Genomic DNA, 16,725 nt, shown 5'->3' on the forward strand with positions numbered 1-16,725 from the left:
CCAAATTATTGCAAACCAGTTTAAAGCAATATCCCACAAAGAATAACATAATTGCCGCAGACTGAAAAAAACCCTAATTGACAGTAGAGCAATTTGATTGGGTAGAACAATTTGAAATCACATGATTTTGACGCCATTGAAATTTGAATGTAAACAAACAAGGTCAGAAGGTTCAGTATGGGACAGCATCGTACATTGAGTTACTGAGAAACAATTATGAGTTACCAAGCTAAGTCTACAGAAAAAATAAGACAAAAATAGCCTTAGGATAACAACTTATCAACACACCTGGAAACCCCAGCTTGCAAAAATGTTGGGATCAGGCGTTTTAAAGCTCACGATTTTGGGATTGATCCTTTTGGGATCGGGGAATTATTTTTTTCGAATTTCAGGATGTCAAGCAATTCGCAACCTCAGGATTTCATGTTTTTAAACCCAAGTTTTCGGGATCAGGATCCCCAACATAAAACGTTTCAGGCCAACAGGTCAGGGCAAAAAGTAAAGAAACTTGGAAAAGAATTGGAAGAACAGACAAACACCGGACAGCTTTAAAAGTGTAAAAACTGTGAGTTAGCCCTTCACTCTTCATATGCAATTTGGAACTCATTTTTTAAATAAATACACTAAAATAATGAGTTTTGTTGAGGCAGGTGCTCTACAAGGAGAGCGAGCGGTATATTTTTTTTTAAATTGTGCAATTTAGAAATTTATATACATGTTAAAACTGGGTAACTTCAAAGAAAAAAGGAATAGAAACATGCTGTTATGCATATAATTTGATGTATTTGTGTATGAAGTACAGTTTTTATCATACCCAACTTTCTGGTTCACCTTGGTTTAGTATAATTTTGACTATTTCCTTCAAATAAGCCTTAACTGCGTGAATTTTTATTTAAATTCACATACTCATGTGTATATATTAAGGAGGCAAAGCGGATAAAATTTAGCAAGAGGAATTATGGTAGGTAAATATATTGTGTGGAATAAAATTAATTAAGATATGTGTATATATTCAAAAAAATGCCCTTGAAAAATATGAAATATCTTTGATAAAGTTGTTTCCATATATGGTGTGATTGTTTATTAGCTGCTTGGCATCTAGTTGGAACTATTTATCCATAATAGGATCAACATAATGAGTGAGGTGAATATTTCAACAACATCTTGAGTAAAATAGTTATATTGCTATGCATGTAGATCTCAGTGTAATGAAACATTCCCTTAAAATACATATATAGGTCCTTAGACCACATTCACATGCATTATTCTGATTCGGCAAAATACATTTTCCTTTTGCCCCAGAAACCTGAAATGTATTTCATACTGGAAGTAGTTGCACCGATAATACATGCCTTATTATTATTTGCAGGCCACCACCACTCTGATTTCGAATATTGGAACTCTTAATTTGTCCATTACAAAAGAGTTCTGAGTGCATGACAATAGACTAACAAGGGGATATGGGTTTTCATCAAAATAAGATTACATGTCATTGTTTTTTTAAATCATGTTATTTTAATATCAATTTCATCCAAGACAGATAGCTCTATTTATGTCTGTTGTAGTCCAAGATTACTCTGACGTCCAAAGGCTGTTTTGCCTGACAAGCTGGGGCTGTTGGACAACACCACCATATCTTGTCTGTCTAAAGAGCTGTTGTACTTCAGATTAATCTCAGACTAAACTGGCTATGTCTGTTGAAACAATGATCGGGAATGACAATGGTTCTAACGAGTACTGTTGTTATCACGGTTCTATTTTGTCTTCTAGAACAGGTTTTCATAGGTAAAAGGAAATTCATTTCATATAACTGTGTTTTAATTCATTATCACTGAACTAGTATATATTTGTTTAGGGGCCAGCTGAAGGACGCCTTCCTGTGCGGGAATTTCTCGCTACATTGAAGACCTGTTGGTGACCTTTTGCTGTTGTTTTTTCAATGGTCGGGTTGTTGTCTCTTTGACACATTCCCCATTTCCATTCTCAATTTATTTAACAACTACTTGTCTTATATCTGACACGAATTCATGTTGGCATCCCGATTTTTGACCTTCTATTAACAAATCGATTATTAACACTTGTATTTGAATCGATAGGAGCAATATATGCACAAGATAAACTAAATTTGGAGCGGCATGCGGCCAAAAAATTTGCATTCGGTAATTTTTTTTTTTTATTGAAAAGTCTATTTCTCCAAAACAGGAGGGGGAAAATCCAAAGAACTATTAATCAAATTGGTGTGGCCTTATTCACATATATTTTATTTCATCATCAGATTATTTTTTCCACATATAATCAAAATTTCTACCTTTGATTGTCAGCTCCTAATAATGCCAGGATTTTAAGTATCTTGATTTGTAACCATGGTGATGGGATACTGTGATATTCATAAGTAGAGGGCAGTTTTCTTTCTATGATCTGTTGCAAAATGTTGACTAGAACAGGGACCAAACTCAAATACTTTTTTCTGTCTTTCTACAATAAATCAAAATAATTTTCCAAATAATTTCTTGATTAAAATGTTTATATATTTTTTTTAAAACAATGTCAGTACTACCACAGTGCCCCAAAACGGCAAAATCACAATCTTTTAATTTTATTTATAAGTTGGTTAAGCATTATATACAAAAAAAATTGACAAAATATGAATTCTATGTACTGTAAATTCATTATTATACATTGAATACCAATTTTGTTGGTTATCAAGAAAACAAATTATAGATAATCTATTAGAATTTATGCAGACTTTGGCAAAACCATGAATCAATTGTCCACTAAAATGTAAGGTCCATGACCATTATTACCCTTCAATATAAATGAATCCACAGTACTCCTAATTCTGAAGTTATGTACACCATGTGAGTGCATGTTTATTCATGAACAATCTGTTTATATAAAATAATTTCACATTTTTATAAAAATTTACATATTTTATCTACTTACTTTGACAAGCTCATGAAATATATGACATGCAGCAGCCATGACACTAGGATCTGGATCACACAAGCTCTTATAGAAGCTGTCTTCTTCGTACAAAAATAGTTCAGGAACTTGAAGGTAGTACATATAGATACACATGACAGCCTTCGCTCTCACAAGAGATCTGCAATTGCAAAGAAAAGGAATGGAGGTGCAATAAAATATAGAAGCTGGCCGATCTTTATTGCTGCAAATGTTTCAACAATGAATATGTCACATACAACTTTTGTTATCTACTTAAACATTTTTAATTATATAGAGCTATTTCAAATGACAGGTACCTTAGCTTGTTGAAAAGGCATTTTACATTACAGGATTTGATTTTGTTTGATTTTTGGTGTTTTAGCACCACTTTTAAGCAACACTTTTGGGCTATAATGTGCATATGGCAGCCAGTTTTTATTGGTGGTGGAAGCCAGAGTCCCTGGAGAAAACCACTGACCTTCAATAGAAAAACTCACAATCCTAGTCAATTAAGATTGGAGTAGAGCGCATCCACTCGAGCGGGGTTCATACTCACAACCTCAGTGTTGACTGGCTAGTGATTACAGTAGTAGCTACTAATACCACTTGGCCACCAAGGCCCCAAATACAAGAGAAGAGCCTACTGTGTGTGATAGCTAAAACTATTACCTTGGATGATTCTGTGTTTCCTGTAAATATGGCAGTACAATATCTATTATATGAGGCATTGTAAAATGTGCCACTGTTGCCATCACATTACACACTTCCAATAAATTTGGACTTAATAAATTCTAAAATGAAATGAAAAAGATTTATACATATGAATAAAATATATTCGCCATGTATATAGCCATACAAATAGTTAACCTTATAAGATGATACTAGGATTATTCAAAATATATAATAGCATTGTTATAATTGTACTTGTGTTTGTGTAAGCCATTATTCCATATTTTTATTATAAGCTACGAGCTTTCAAGAGGAGGATTGAGATAACAAAACCTAGTCCTTATCCCACCATACATTAATGCGCATGTCCTAATAAGATATAAAAAGATGTGGTATGAGTGCCAATGAGACAACTCTCCATCCAAGTCAACAAGTAAGAGTAAAAGTCAAGAATCCCTTTAATGAATGTCTTTTGTCCTATCTTAAGAAGCCTTTTTTTGATGGTCACAGAGGGAAATCTCTATTGATGGTAGATATTGGATTATTTTATAGTTTGTATTAGATTAATTTACTAATTTCCTAGAATTGAGTGATTAATAAAGAACTTAAAAGATTGTAAAACAACGGTCTATTGTTAGAGTCATTTTTTTCCCTTCATGTTATAGGGTTGCTGTCTTATTTCAGAACACCCAACATCTTTCAATCATATGAATTTCTGATGAATATGACCATGTATCTACCTTTTAGGACTATAATTCATTATACATGTTTATTTACCTTGACCATTGAAGATGTAGCCAGTATTGAAGTGTCATCATTTCTCGTAATCAGCAGATTAGCAGTTACCCATCCTGAAAATATACAATTTATTATTTTCATTTCTACCATTCAATTTTTTTCTTATCTACGACTTATTTTAGCACATTTTTGAACTAGTATTAAGTTGATTTATAAATAAACATTCTTGTAGGAGAAAGACCATGCTCAAGGATTGTAGTGTCATCTTGTTGGGTTTATGCTTCTAATTATTATTTTTCTCCTTTCCTATGGTTTAGGTGTTATTTTTGATAAGATGTTATCGGTATATCTCTGTTTGATTTATGTTTAAAACTTCCAAACTATCAACAGCAGTACATATATATGCAACATTTAGGAGATAACTGTATTGTATTTTAATCTCCGACGGCATCAATTGGGGATTTGATGGTCGCAAATTAAGTTTACTGGCGACGCGTTAGCGGAGACAGTAAACGGGTATTTGCGACATTCAAATCCCCAATTGATGCTGTCGGAGCTTAAAATACAATATTGTTATCTCCATTCTAATGAAACTGACAGAAAATAACGTTAAAACATGTATTTAAAATCTGTCATATGCCGTCTGCGCTTGCGTGTACGTCCCATAGCATCAATTGTCAATTGATGCCATGTAAGAAAGTGACGTTATTCAATCAAAATGAACGTTACAAACGTTGTTGCATTAGAATTTGACTTATATAGGCGGTTTAAACAATCTTAGTGTCAGAAACATAACTTATCATTGTATATGCAGTATAACATTCAAAGCATTAAACAAATGTCTTCTCATATATTAACTATACCTATTTTTGAATCCATTGCCTCAATAGATCCAGAAAGCATCATTAATGCCTTTACTTTGGCAAAGTTAACATCATACCCCATCATGTGACAGTACACACATATAAATAACAGATCTTTCTCTTGGTCCTAAAAATATACAAAATGTTTATAATTATAATTTTTTTCAAATCCCTCTATCATTTGTTATTAAAGTCATTTGAATCTTTTAAATTTGAAGCAGTTTTTATGGTTAAGTTATAAGTACTAATCATACAACAAATAAGAGTACAGTCTCCCAAGCATGCAGTATCTAGAGCAAAAACTGGACAACTCAAAATCATAATTATGTCTCTATGTAGGGCATCAGGTCATCTAGTACCTTTATAACAGATAGCATGATACAAATATATTCCGCTATGATAAGTGTAAAAGAAACATGATCATAAAATTTTTTTTGTCCTGAATACAAGCATGCATGTCATATAAGCCACTGAATGTTATGCAGCCATCTAACAATTAAAGACCTTTGTAGTTTTGTTGTGAAATAAATTAAAGATATACAAAACAGATGGTTGGTTTCCTTTTCTCTGATAGATTGGTCAAAGATTGAAAACTATTTAAAAATTGAATGCTTCTTTTTATAAATTCATTGGGATGTAAAAGCGTTGACAGATGTACATTTTGTATGAAGTGCGGAAGCGCTTCATTCTTAAAATGTGCACTTTTACAACCCTATGAAATTACTAAATGAAGCATTCAATACTTATACCTAATTACATTTTTTCTCTATGAACATGAAAACACAATTACTATCAAGTGTTTTTCTTTTATTTACCTGTACACTTGATTATAGAAGCACATGTCAACATGAATGTTACAATTCATTTTGAAATGAGGTTGATTAAGGATTAATGCGAGATTGCAGTAAGCCAATCAGAATAACTGTTATAATGAAACATACATCTAATGTAATCATATACATATAATGTAACAATAAAGTTAAGACACAACAAATTGCAATCCCACTTTTAAAAACTTGATGTGTAATGGTTATGATAACTGAAGAAAATGACCTGTGTATAATTACCCTTCTGGTTGATTTAAATTGCTCTTTGATTTCTGTGATTTGTGTCTTAATAAAGTGGTCTTCTTCCTGAAATGGTACATTTACATTCATAAAATTATCAATATGAAAGAACTGGAGATTTGTGTCTGGCAAAAGTGTGCTGTATTGACATGATTTAGAGCTACTGTAAACTAATTTGTAATCAAACTTTTGGTCTGAAATTTAAAAAAAATAATCTTCAAATCAATGCTTTTCCAGTGTGATCATGTGAAAATAAGACCATGAGAATTATCATTTCATTCAAAATACCCTTGAGGCTGAATCCCTCAACTTGTAAAAAATGCCATTTTGAAATTAATTTTTCATATAGTAAACTTTGCGTACTTGAAGATCTGATTTAGTGGCATTTTTATAGGTATTGTGTGGATGATATTTTTTACTGATTACATTTTATGATTTTTTTTTTATCATAAACTGTTACCTTCCATATAAAAAAAGTGGCAATGAAAACTAGTGTGACAATAAGGCCATTTTCACTTACTTGTAGATCTTATTTTTGGTAATCTTTTTGTGCTTCTAAAAGTTTCTAATAGATATGACAAAAATGCCAAAAATAGATATAAATCAACATACAAGATTGTTCTTAGCTCATGAGAGCTTGCATGTCTTTCAAGAGCATAAACTCCTATAAGTGGTCAACTGATTGATTCTTCCATGTTAACCATGTGTATACATGTATAATAAGAAGATGTGGTATGATTGCCAATGGGACAACTCTCCATCAATGTCATAATGCATAAAAACGTAACAGTTATAGGTCAAAATACTGCCTTCAATACCAATCCTTTGACTCACACCGAACAGCTATAAAGGGTGCCAAAATGATTAGTGTAAAACCTTTCAAACAGGAAAACCAACAGTCATGTCTATATTTAAAACAATAATGACAAACACCTATTAACCACACCAACAAATGACAACCACTGAACAACAGGCTTCTGACTGGTGAAAGGTGTATACAATTCAGCATTAACTTATATGTAGAACATGTTTTGTCAAACATTTCTACTGCTGACGATACCTTCTAGATGCATTGCAAGGAAAAGGTTTCTTCGGGCAAAAATATACATTTAATGCATCCTAGCATCTGTATCATCTTAAGCAAGGAGTTATAAATAATTTGTTTAATTTTAAAATGTTTTCATTGGAGACAGACCACATTGTGTCTAAAATAAACTTTCAGGTACCATCTTTAATGGTTTTGTGTTGAATATTTTTTCATGGTTTTAACCATTTAAAAATAAAGTCACATTCTAAAAACCAAAACTGTGTTTTTAGTGTTTTATTAATTGTTTTTCGTAATAGATAATGAATATAGTCATGATGATCAAGCCAAAGTTCATATATCTAAGAATTGTTAAAGGAGGAAGATACCAAAAGAGTATCAAACTCGTCACAATGACATTGGAGAGACAACAATGAATAACACTAAAACAAGGACAATAGCACATGTTTATAATGTCATCATGGTGTTGCATTTCAGCTATAAGTATCTACAAAGCAGTTGTTCCAATGTGTAAAGAAAATTGAAAGTACCAACACATAAATATGTATATGCTTAAAATTGGTGTTGTATTACAGCTATCAGTTAATATATTTATTTCAACATGTTAAGAAACTTGTAGCAAGGAGGTTATATTAGAAGGAGAGTGAACACTCTGCTTGATACAAAATTAGCATCCCCAGGATAGCAGTTCGATCAGAGAAAAATGATAAAATTATAAAGAAACCGACATGTTTATCACCCACTTGACATGGCCCTCTGATGTACCGGGCTGTTACCGCGCGCAGTTCGGGCTATACGATAAATCGCACATGTCACGTGATTGTTATCAGTGACTGGGTCATTAAAGTTCAGGTGTATTTTTAGTTACAGTGCAGTGCATAGGTGTTTATGATTTGGAAAAAGATTTGACGCGCAATTTCAAAATCAACCGTCTGTCTACGGTGAAAAAAGATAAAGAAATGACAAAGTTATGAGGGTTTAAAGGAAAGTTAGTGAGCGATTTTTATTCAACACTACATTGCTTTAAACAAAGATTTTCGTTTCACCTGTCAATTTCTGCTTATGAGAATTGGCAGGTAATAATCATAGAAAATATACGAATATGCAAAGTACTTTAGTTACGGTGACCGGTAACGACCGGAAGGAATATTTGCAATTGAAACATAGAGAAATTTATCGGGAACAACGTAAAAGTGACAGAGTGACTTTCTGTTATGACTGTTGATATTAACATTGACGGCAATGAGACGGATATTCGTTTTATTTCTATTGGTAATAAGTTTACTTTTAACATAAAATTTTACTTTTTAATTACTTAATAAAAAATATCACAAAAAATCTGATTAACATTTCAATAATTGTATATCCGGTCAGTTTATGACACCTCGGGTGTTTCCGTTCTTACTCGTGTATGTAATTAGGACAAAATCTCCCTCTGTGACAGAGTCGATCTCAATTAATTAACACCCACTTACAGAAAAGGCGGTAACATTTTATGTGTAATTATCGTCTTTCGTCCTCTCTCCTTCTAATATAACCTCCTTGCTTGTAGGTACATTATGGAGGCAAAGAACTAAAATTATCTTTACAATTTATTTTTATTCAATATGATATCATACATTCCAACAATAATCATGATTATTCTAAACAATCGTAAATATCATGATCAATGATAATAAACTTAAGCTCACACAATCATGCAATTTTCCAAATAGAAAAGAGCACTAAAATAATTAGCATAACTAATTCATTATCTCAAACTTACACAATTATTCAACTACCGTAATGAAATTATTCATTTGACAGCACTAAAATGTTAACAGCAAGTACTTTATAAAATTTGAGCTCGCTAAAATGTTAAGGGTACTTATTGTACAATATTCCCTGTGCACTTTGTCATTTAAAAAAATGAAACAACACATCATACACCATACACACACCAATACTATCTTATATTTAATAAATAGTTGATTTAGGAACAAATGTCTTAAATTCAAATCACTATCACAACTGTCATTAAATATTAAATCTAACTGGTTTGACTTGATCGGTTGGCTAATCTGTGTTTGTTGGCTGTTCTCTTCATCTGCATCTGCTTTGGTGCTAGAAAGTGTAGGTCTACTGGGATATCCCTTGTAATTATAGCTGTCACCACATCCATAGCTCTCACTTGTGGATTATCTGCAACCTGTTGCTTAACCTAAAACATATCTTACAATTAATATGCTATATATATCATTTAATAGATTACACTTATTTAAAATAATGAAAATATGTGTTAGCCATTTCAGTGCTCAATAACATATTTGAACTGTCTCACTGGCAATCATCTTAAGGTGTAATACCACCATTGATTTTCCCCTATTAGTCTTTGTTAAATTTGCACTTTTCAAAAGAATGTGCAGAATTTATCTTTGTTTCAAATAAAGTATACTTGGCATGAGTAAAATTTTATCCTGTCCAGTACTTTAGAAAAAAAAATCACATCACATTTCATTGCATATAAGAAAATAACCATCATTGGAAGTTAACCAATCAAATTTCTCCCCTTATTTTATTTTTGTACAAGGTTTAGTCACCATGTAACCTCAAGATTACAAAATATTCTATAGAAATCCCAAATAAAAAATAATGGTGTTTTAAAATACCAAAGACATATGTTTATGACACAGAAATGTTTAACTGCAATAAAATGTAGGATTAATTACCTACAACTGTTAAATTCAAGGGAATATTTTTTTTCTACCTACTTTCGTATACAACCGGATGTGACGTATCATGATTTGGTGGTATTACACCTAAAATGTAGTGACCAAATCCCTTAAATGTTAAAATACTAGTCTCTAAAATTTCAATATATTTTTTTTTAAATTTTAAAATGTACTTACCTTTGCTGCGACTTCTTTATAAATTGGTAATTCCAGGTCAGCTGGGTGGATGTGATTCTGAATACCAGCTCTAAAAACATCGCCAACTTGGCTTACTGTAGCATGGCAACGTATCTTAGCTGACCGAACACTACAGGTCCACAGTGTTGACTTCTTTAAGTCTTTCTATAAAAATAAGTTAAAAGTTATTTTCATGCATACACAAGTTATAACAAAGACAAAAACAATAATGATTTTTTTGTTATATTATCAAGTATTTGGAGCAAAGAAATAACCTTTAATTACTACATCAAGTAGTAAGTAGTATGCAGTTACAACTAAATTCTATAGTAAAAGTCAATTTAGAAGGTGTCAAAAAAAATTATGCAAATGTACATCTAAATAAAAAAGATGCAAAAAAACATCATAAGTTGTAATAAAAAAAGTTGTTACCAAGGATATTAAGTGTAGTTAAACAGATGTAAGTATATTAAGGGAGTTGGCTTCTCAGTTTCAAAATAATTAACTTTTCAAAACACTAGCATATATTGGTAGGGAATTAATAAAGGAATCAAAAAAGCAAAAAAAATATATTGGTCACTGTGCTTGCTTTTGAGATATTAGCCATTGAAATTTTGGCGTGAAAATGTTCTCTCTTGATTTTTCATAGCTTTATCATTGACAAGTTTAAGTCCTCAAAAACTATTAAAAAATAATTAAAATTTTACAGACAGTTTATCATTAAAAGAATTTTAAACAGAAAAATGGGGGTCACCGGGGAAAAATTGTTAAGGCATTCAAATGGATAAAATCAGAGAATTCCCAAAATCTGACCAAAATTCCAAAACATGACAAGCAAGCTTCCTTAATAATAGGATTACGTTTAATTTCAAATAATAACAAGTTTTAATATTGTTCTGATAACAACAGAATTAACATACAATAAATGTCTTATATTACTAAAAATCTACCTTTACTCCAAAGGTGTATCCATTACTTGCAGTCAACAGACGTCCGCCACGTTTGCTGCCCTTCTCCAAAACTTTGTAGTGGATAATGTTGTCATCTTCTAATATCTCGTCAGGCAGGTCAAGTTCTGCATTCAGGGATCTGCATTAATAAAAAATTGAGTATGTATATTAAATGGAACATATGATTCTATAAATGGTGATAACATGTATCTCTATTGGTATATCAAATCCCATTTCAGCAAAAAATTTGGAACATAACTGCAAATTTATCTAATACATGTAATGCATTACAATATACATGATATATAAGAGACTGTATCTACATGATCTAAGCTAATGTTGAAAATTGATAATTCATTTATCTTTATATATTGTATATATATCCTTGTTACATAATCTCTATCATTTTAAATTTATTTTAAACAATCATTTGAACTTGTTTAACTAACAATACTTACATGTCAGCAGAATTTTGGCGACCAAATTTAAAAGTATCATTTACTGGCTGGGCTGGTTGTGATGCGGTCTCTTCTGCTGGCCTATCATGCCTATTGCATTTTTCACAAGATCTGCATATAAACTGCAATCCATTACCTAGCTTGGCATCATTGTAAGCTTGAAGTGTTATGCCTGAAATTTTTATACTAAGTAAGCTTTGCAAAATATTGTAAACTATGAATAAAGATATTTAACATCATAAATAATAATAAAATGTGGGCTAGTTTGGTCTCTTGTGGAGAGTTGTCTCATTGGCCATGTTGACAATCATACCACATCTTCAATTTTATATTCAAAATAAAATTTATACTATAAAATTATTGAATTTTAAATATTAAAATCTTCAATAATAATGATTTATATAATGTAATAATGATAAAGTTTTATAGTATTTCTATGGCAGTAAAAAATCCAGAAATAATCAATGTAAAAATAATAAATAATAATAATTGAATGCAGGCTATCATACTATTTCCAATTTTTATGGAATAATAATAACTTACCAGTGCCACATAGTCTGTGCTGTTTTCTTTCACATACATCACACAAAATTGCATGCTGTCGAGGTCGGACCTCTCTTTCACATGAAATACACTTGTACACCACCATAGCTTAGGAGTAATTAAATGCATGACGGTCATAATCAATCATCTTATATACATGTAACATATGTGTCCAGCAAACATGAGATCAAAGGGGCCAAGCTGTTAAAAACAATTATCTTTCATGTTTTTCATTTAAAATTTCATTATTTTACTCATACCAAGCTAACTACATGTAGTTTACTTTACATCAAAGCTAGTTATAACAACAATCATGATTTTCAAACAAATAACAACAATACCAAACTTGGTTTGTAAATACCAATTAAAAGTAATACAACATAATTACTGTAACTTAATAATTAAAAGTCATCAAATCACAACAACAAATTTTTTTGCCAACTTACATTTTTCGTTTTAGATTTATGTAACAGACGAACAAATGTCTGAAAACACCGACCAAGTCCTGATAAATATTTTGGACTTTGAACACCTTGACCAATTCCTCCTAACAAGTTTTCACCAAATATTTTAGGTAAAGCTGCAATAGTTTTCTCTACAACATCTGACATTTCGGCACCTCTCTTGTCTTACTATTACAGTAATTTTTTTTTTAGTTCCGAAGTAGAAAAATGATTTAGGTTATAGCAAGCTTGTTCCATTGATGAATCATTTGTAATATAACAAGAACAAATACTAGCAATTTAAAATGGTAGTAACCACAACCTAACCTTATTGAATTTTTAAACTTGGGTCCCGATCGCGTTCACAGGTATTATAACGATTATCTAAATCTATATAAAACAGTGCTGGTTTTCTTTCTAATAATAACGCATATATGTTCTTTATCCCTTCAACAGTTCAAGGATGTACACCCCTGGGTTGATATGCACAAAACCACTACTTAATTAACTTGAGTTAAGATATCTGATCGTAGTACTAATTTTTCGTAAAGCATGTAGAAAAATTTGGAACAAACTAGTCTAAATTTAGGTAGCTTTATGCATACTGCCCCTGAGGATCCAAACATTTCTAGAATTAAACTTTTTTTTTTAATCTAAATTTTGGGTTTATAGGACTGTGAAAAAATAATTGGTGAAGAAAAATCATGGCATATGGCGGTGCATAACTTTTTTTTGCTACGGCGCTTTGAAAAGACCCAAGTAGAATGATTTTCCCATTTTCTTTCAATTTTCACCTATTTTGGGGCATTTATCGTGAAAAAAATCACAGTTCCGACATTAAATGTTTTTCATACTTTCAATAAAGATGAAGTGGACCAATCTGAATAAATTAAACTAAAAAGACTATAGCCTAGGTGTTAATATAAGAATGTTTTATCATATTTTGACGCTTTTTTGTGTCAAATTTACCATGCAGTCAATTTTTGTAGATTTGTGATTTTTCCCAGTTTTAAGGACAAAATGCATATTATTTCAACTTTTTAGGTTATTAATATCAATGATTGAAAAAATACATTGATATTTTCCACTTGTATCACATGTTTTGGAAAAAAATACCGTGCAATCATTCTATAAGTCGGCTATTAATAGAATATCCTGCAATTCCTGATACCTATTTTTGTTTTGTTAAGCCTTTCAGAGACATATAATTCTATGTCTCTGAGCCTATCTAGTATATCAATTAATTTTGATTTATCATCTCTTGTCCTTACTATCTACTATTAATTCAGACAGTTTATTAAATAAATGAACTGCATTCGTGTATATAATATACATTTTTTTTGGAGGGGATGAAAAATGTTGACCTAAATTTTTTAGTTGTTTTATCTCTGTCCTGCCTTTTTATTTTTCATTCTATTCGGTCCGATTTTTTTTTACAGAAAATGGCATCTTGCCTTTTTTTACTCAAAACTCCTGCCCCGTATTTTCAAATTTCATCCTAGCCCCCAACCCCTAAAATCAAATGGTACATTATGTAGCTACCTTAGTTTGCCAAACTTTCTTGCCCAGGGAGAGGGTGGTTCTTTTCACCACCCGGAACACACCCCCCCCCGGCCCCCCCCTAAAAAAACAAAAACAAAAACAAAAACAAAACTACCAACTTAGAAAAAGAGTGATATTATACAATATAATAACGATAAAATAAATTTAAGTTAATATATTTTATATTTTAATGTGCAACATTTTTATGTTAAAGTCGAAATATTAAAAATTTGTACATGAGTTTACTTTTATTTTGTGATTGCATATTATCATACGATCCTTTCTTGTTTTGTATAGATTTCTTCTTTTTGTTAATAAGTTTTTACTAACAAATACAAATTAAATGATTAATATTTCATATACTTATTTATTACATCAATGACTAACGTTATACAAATAATGTACTTTATGTTAAAACCAGAGTGTTAATAGTTTTTCTGTTCTTTCATTTTTTGGTCGTTTACTTAGAAAATGTTTTTGGTCTTATTGGCACAACATAAAATTTCCCATCATTGTTATTTTCCTTTTTCTTTTCTTGTCCAGTTAAAAGTTTTTAAATTTTCGATTTTTCTTACTCCGTTTTACATCTCCATATTTGGTCAAAAATCGGATAATGTCCTTCAATGAAGATCAGTTCAATTTCTATACTGTAAATATGCCAACATCAGATGTAGAATGATGGAGGGAGCAACATCACTGTATATAGAGAGCACTTGAGCTGAGCATGTAAATATGATTAGATGTCCAATGGTGGAAGGAGAAGCAACACTGTATATAAATAGAGAACCTGTTCTATATACATATGAAAATATATTTCCTACACAAAGAGGTTTTAAAGATAAGTTAGATTAGGCCATGTAATTTATAGTATGTATTTTTTTTATTTACTGTTGGTGCTAATGCGGATGACGGTGCATTTTTTTTGGGTGGAGTTTAAAGTTTCATCTGCCATTTGGTTTCCCAGTTTTCCAGTAACGTTGCGCACCATGTTCCTACAACACGACGTTACACCACCACGACGTCAAAGAGAGTTTTCTGAAACTTTTGACGTACATTTACTCAATTTGTAGGTTTCATTTGCTTTTTCTTATGTAGTTGGTTGATTCTAAATCTGTCTGTATTAATTTTGTGATGTCTATTTACCATGAATTTATTTACCTCAAGTTGTGGAAATCGATTAAATAATTTTTACCCTTAATTCACCTTAAAATGTTGTATTGTCGTAAGTAATGAACTTGAAGGAAGGAAAAATGGGACAGAAGTATACGGTATTCAATAAATGAATTATAACAAAACTTTAATCGCAGGGTGCTAAAATTGCATGGTGCATATCATCTGTCATTGTAAATTTTTCATATCTTGATTCAACCCTAATACAAATTTATCCGATACTCTGCAAGTAAATAAAAACATATTTACCCTTGATTAATTTGAATTGAATTGTATAAAAAATTTGCTTGACACATTACTTGTCGAAATACAATAAAATTACTATAACCCGATCTTGAAAATTATTTTCCCAGTCATTTGAAGTTGCTTGCATTTAAAATGTACTAATCTTCTCCTTAATCATCCGTATAATATACGGGGTTGCATTAATTCAATGAAACTGTTTTTGTTGCTGTTTGCGATAAGTCTTCAGTTACGTCCGTTTCATGCACAACATGCACAGTGGTTTTTTTTTCGACAACCAACATTTGTTTTTTTAAATTTCACAACGCGATTCATTTTAAGTATCTGGAATATACGATGGAACAAATTTCGCACATGTTACGTCGAAAAAAAAGCGTTTGTTTGGATTTTTCGACGTTTTTCGACGTTTGGACAAAATGGCTACCGTTTTGTAATGTTTCGTAGCATTTTATTCCTGTAAGACCCAAACATGCAGTTAATAAAAAAAGAATTTAGATTTTATGTACTTTTCATGTATCTAACTTTTGTTTTGGTAAATTATAAATTACTTATTGAAATATCAGGTAAAAAAACTCTGATTATTTGCTTGGACAAATGAAATATCAACTTGGACAAAATGGCTACCGCTTGAAAAACGACTGTGTAGAGATGGTTTTATAGAATCTACAATTTTTGAACTCACGAACAATGAGGCAAATGTTTGTTCTTTCGGTAGATGTTATAGTTATCGCACATTTTTTAGACATTTTTAGCTATGTCTACTTATAAAACTACCTTTCAGCCGTTAAGTCAATGAAAAACGTCATTGGACATTTTTCTTATTCCAGCTTAATATGCAGCCACCGAGTCAAACGAACTTCGACAAAAGAACGGCTTTAATTTAACCTAGAACTGACACACTTCGTTGCTTCTGTCAAGTTTCTGGAAGATCAGAGAATAAGAAATAGGATCACTATACATAAGAGATAAAACAGTTGTTTAAAAATGTAACGTTGGACATCCGTTTTTTTCACATAGCTTTGTTGTTTCAATCCTTAAATATACTAGATATTACTAAACATATGACCAAGAGCTATAAGAACATAAAGGAAAACATATACTGAATTAGTTTTTATAGTGGTTAGTGTTTGTTAACATTTTATTTTGTTTTGAGGATGAAATTT

The 16,725-nt window shown here is 31.2% G+C and overlaps 1 protein-coding gene across 2 annotated transcripts in view; it reads right to left on the reverse strand.

Annotated features, from left to right (window-relative positions):
- The window catches only part of LOC139526119 (AP-4 complex subunit epsilon-1-like), a 57,356-nt gene that overhangs the window by 22,433 nt on the left and 18,198 nt on the right, over nucleotides 1-16,725 (reverse strand). Inside the window, exons 1-7 of one of the 2 annotated variants that reach the window (XM_071321264.1) lie at nucleotides 12,611-12,861; nucleotides 6,281-6,346; nucleotides 5,214-5,340; nucleotides 4,390-4,463; nucleotides 3,613-3,734; nucleotides 2,944-3,103; nucleotides 2,309-2,475 (exon numbers count right to left, since the gene is read on the reverse strand). In XM_071321264.1, coding sequence (XP_071177365.1) covers nucleotides 2,309-2,475; nucleotides 2,944-3,103; nucleotides 3,613-3,734; nucleotides 4,390-4,463; nucleotides 5,214-5,340; nucleotides 6,281-6,346; nucleotides 12,611-12,775 — 881 coding nt within the window. In that variant the 5' untranslated portion in view covers nucleotides 12,776-12,861. Of the gene's footprint in view, nucleotides 1-2,308; nucleotides 2,476-2,943; nucleotides 3,104-3,612; nucleotides 3,735-4,389; nucleotides 4,464-5,213; nucleotides 5,341-6,280; nucleotides 6,347-12,610; nucleotides 12,862-16,725 lie in introns of those variants that run through there. The other variant, XM_071321271.1, reaches the window with a different exon arrangement.

Source organism: Mytilus edulis, chromosome 1 (genome assembly GCF_963676685.1).
Source record: "Mytilus edulis chromosome 1, xbMytEdul2.2, whole genome shotgun sequence".
In the NCBI taxonomy this organism is placed as follows: Eukaryota; Metazoa; Mollusca; class Bivalvia; order Mytilida; family Mytilidae; genus Mytilus; species Mytilus edulis.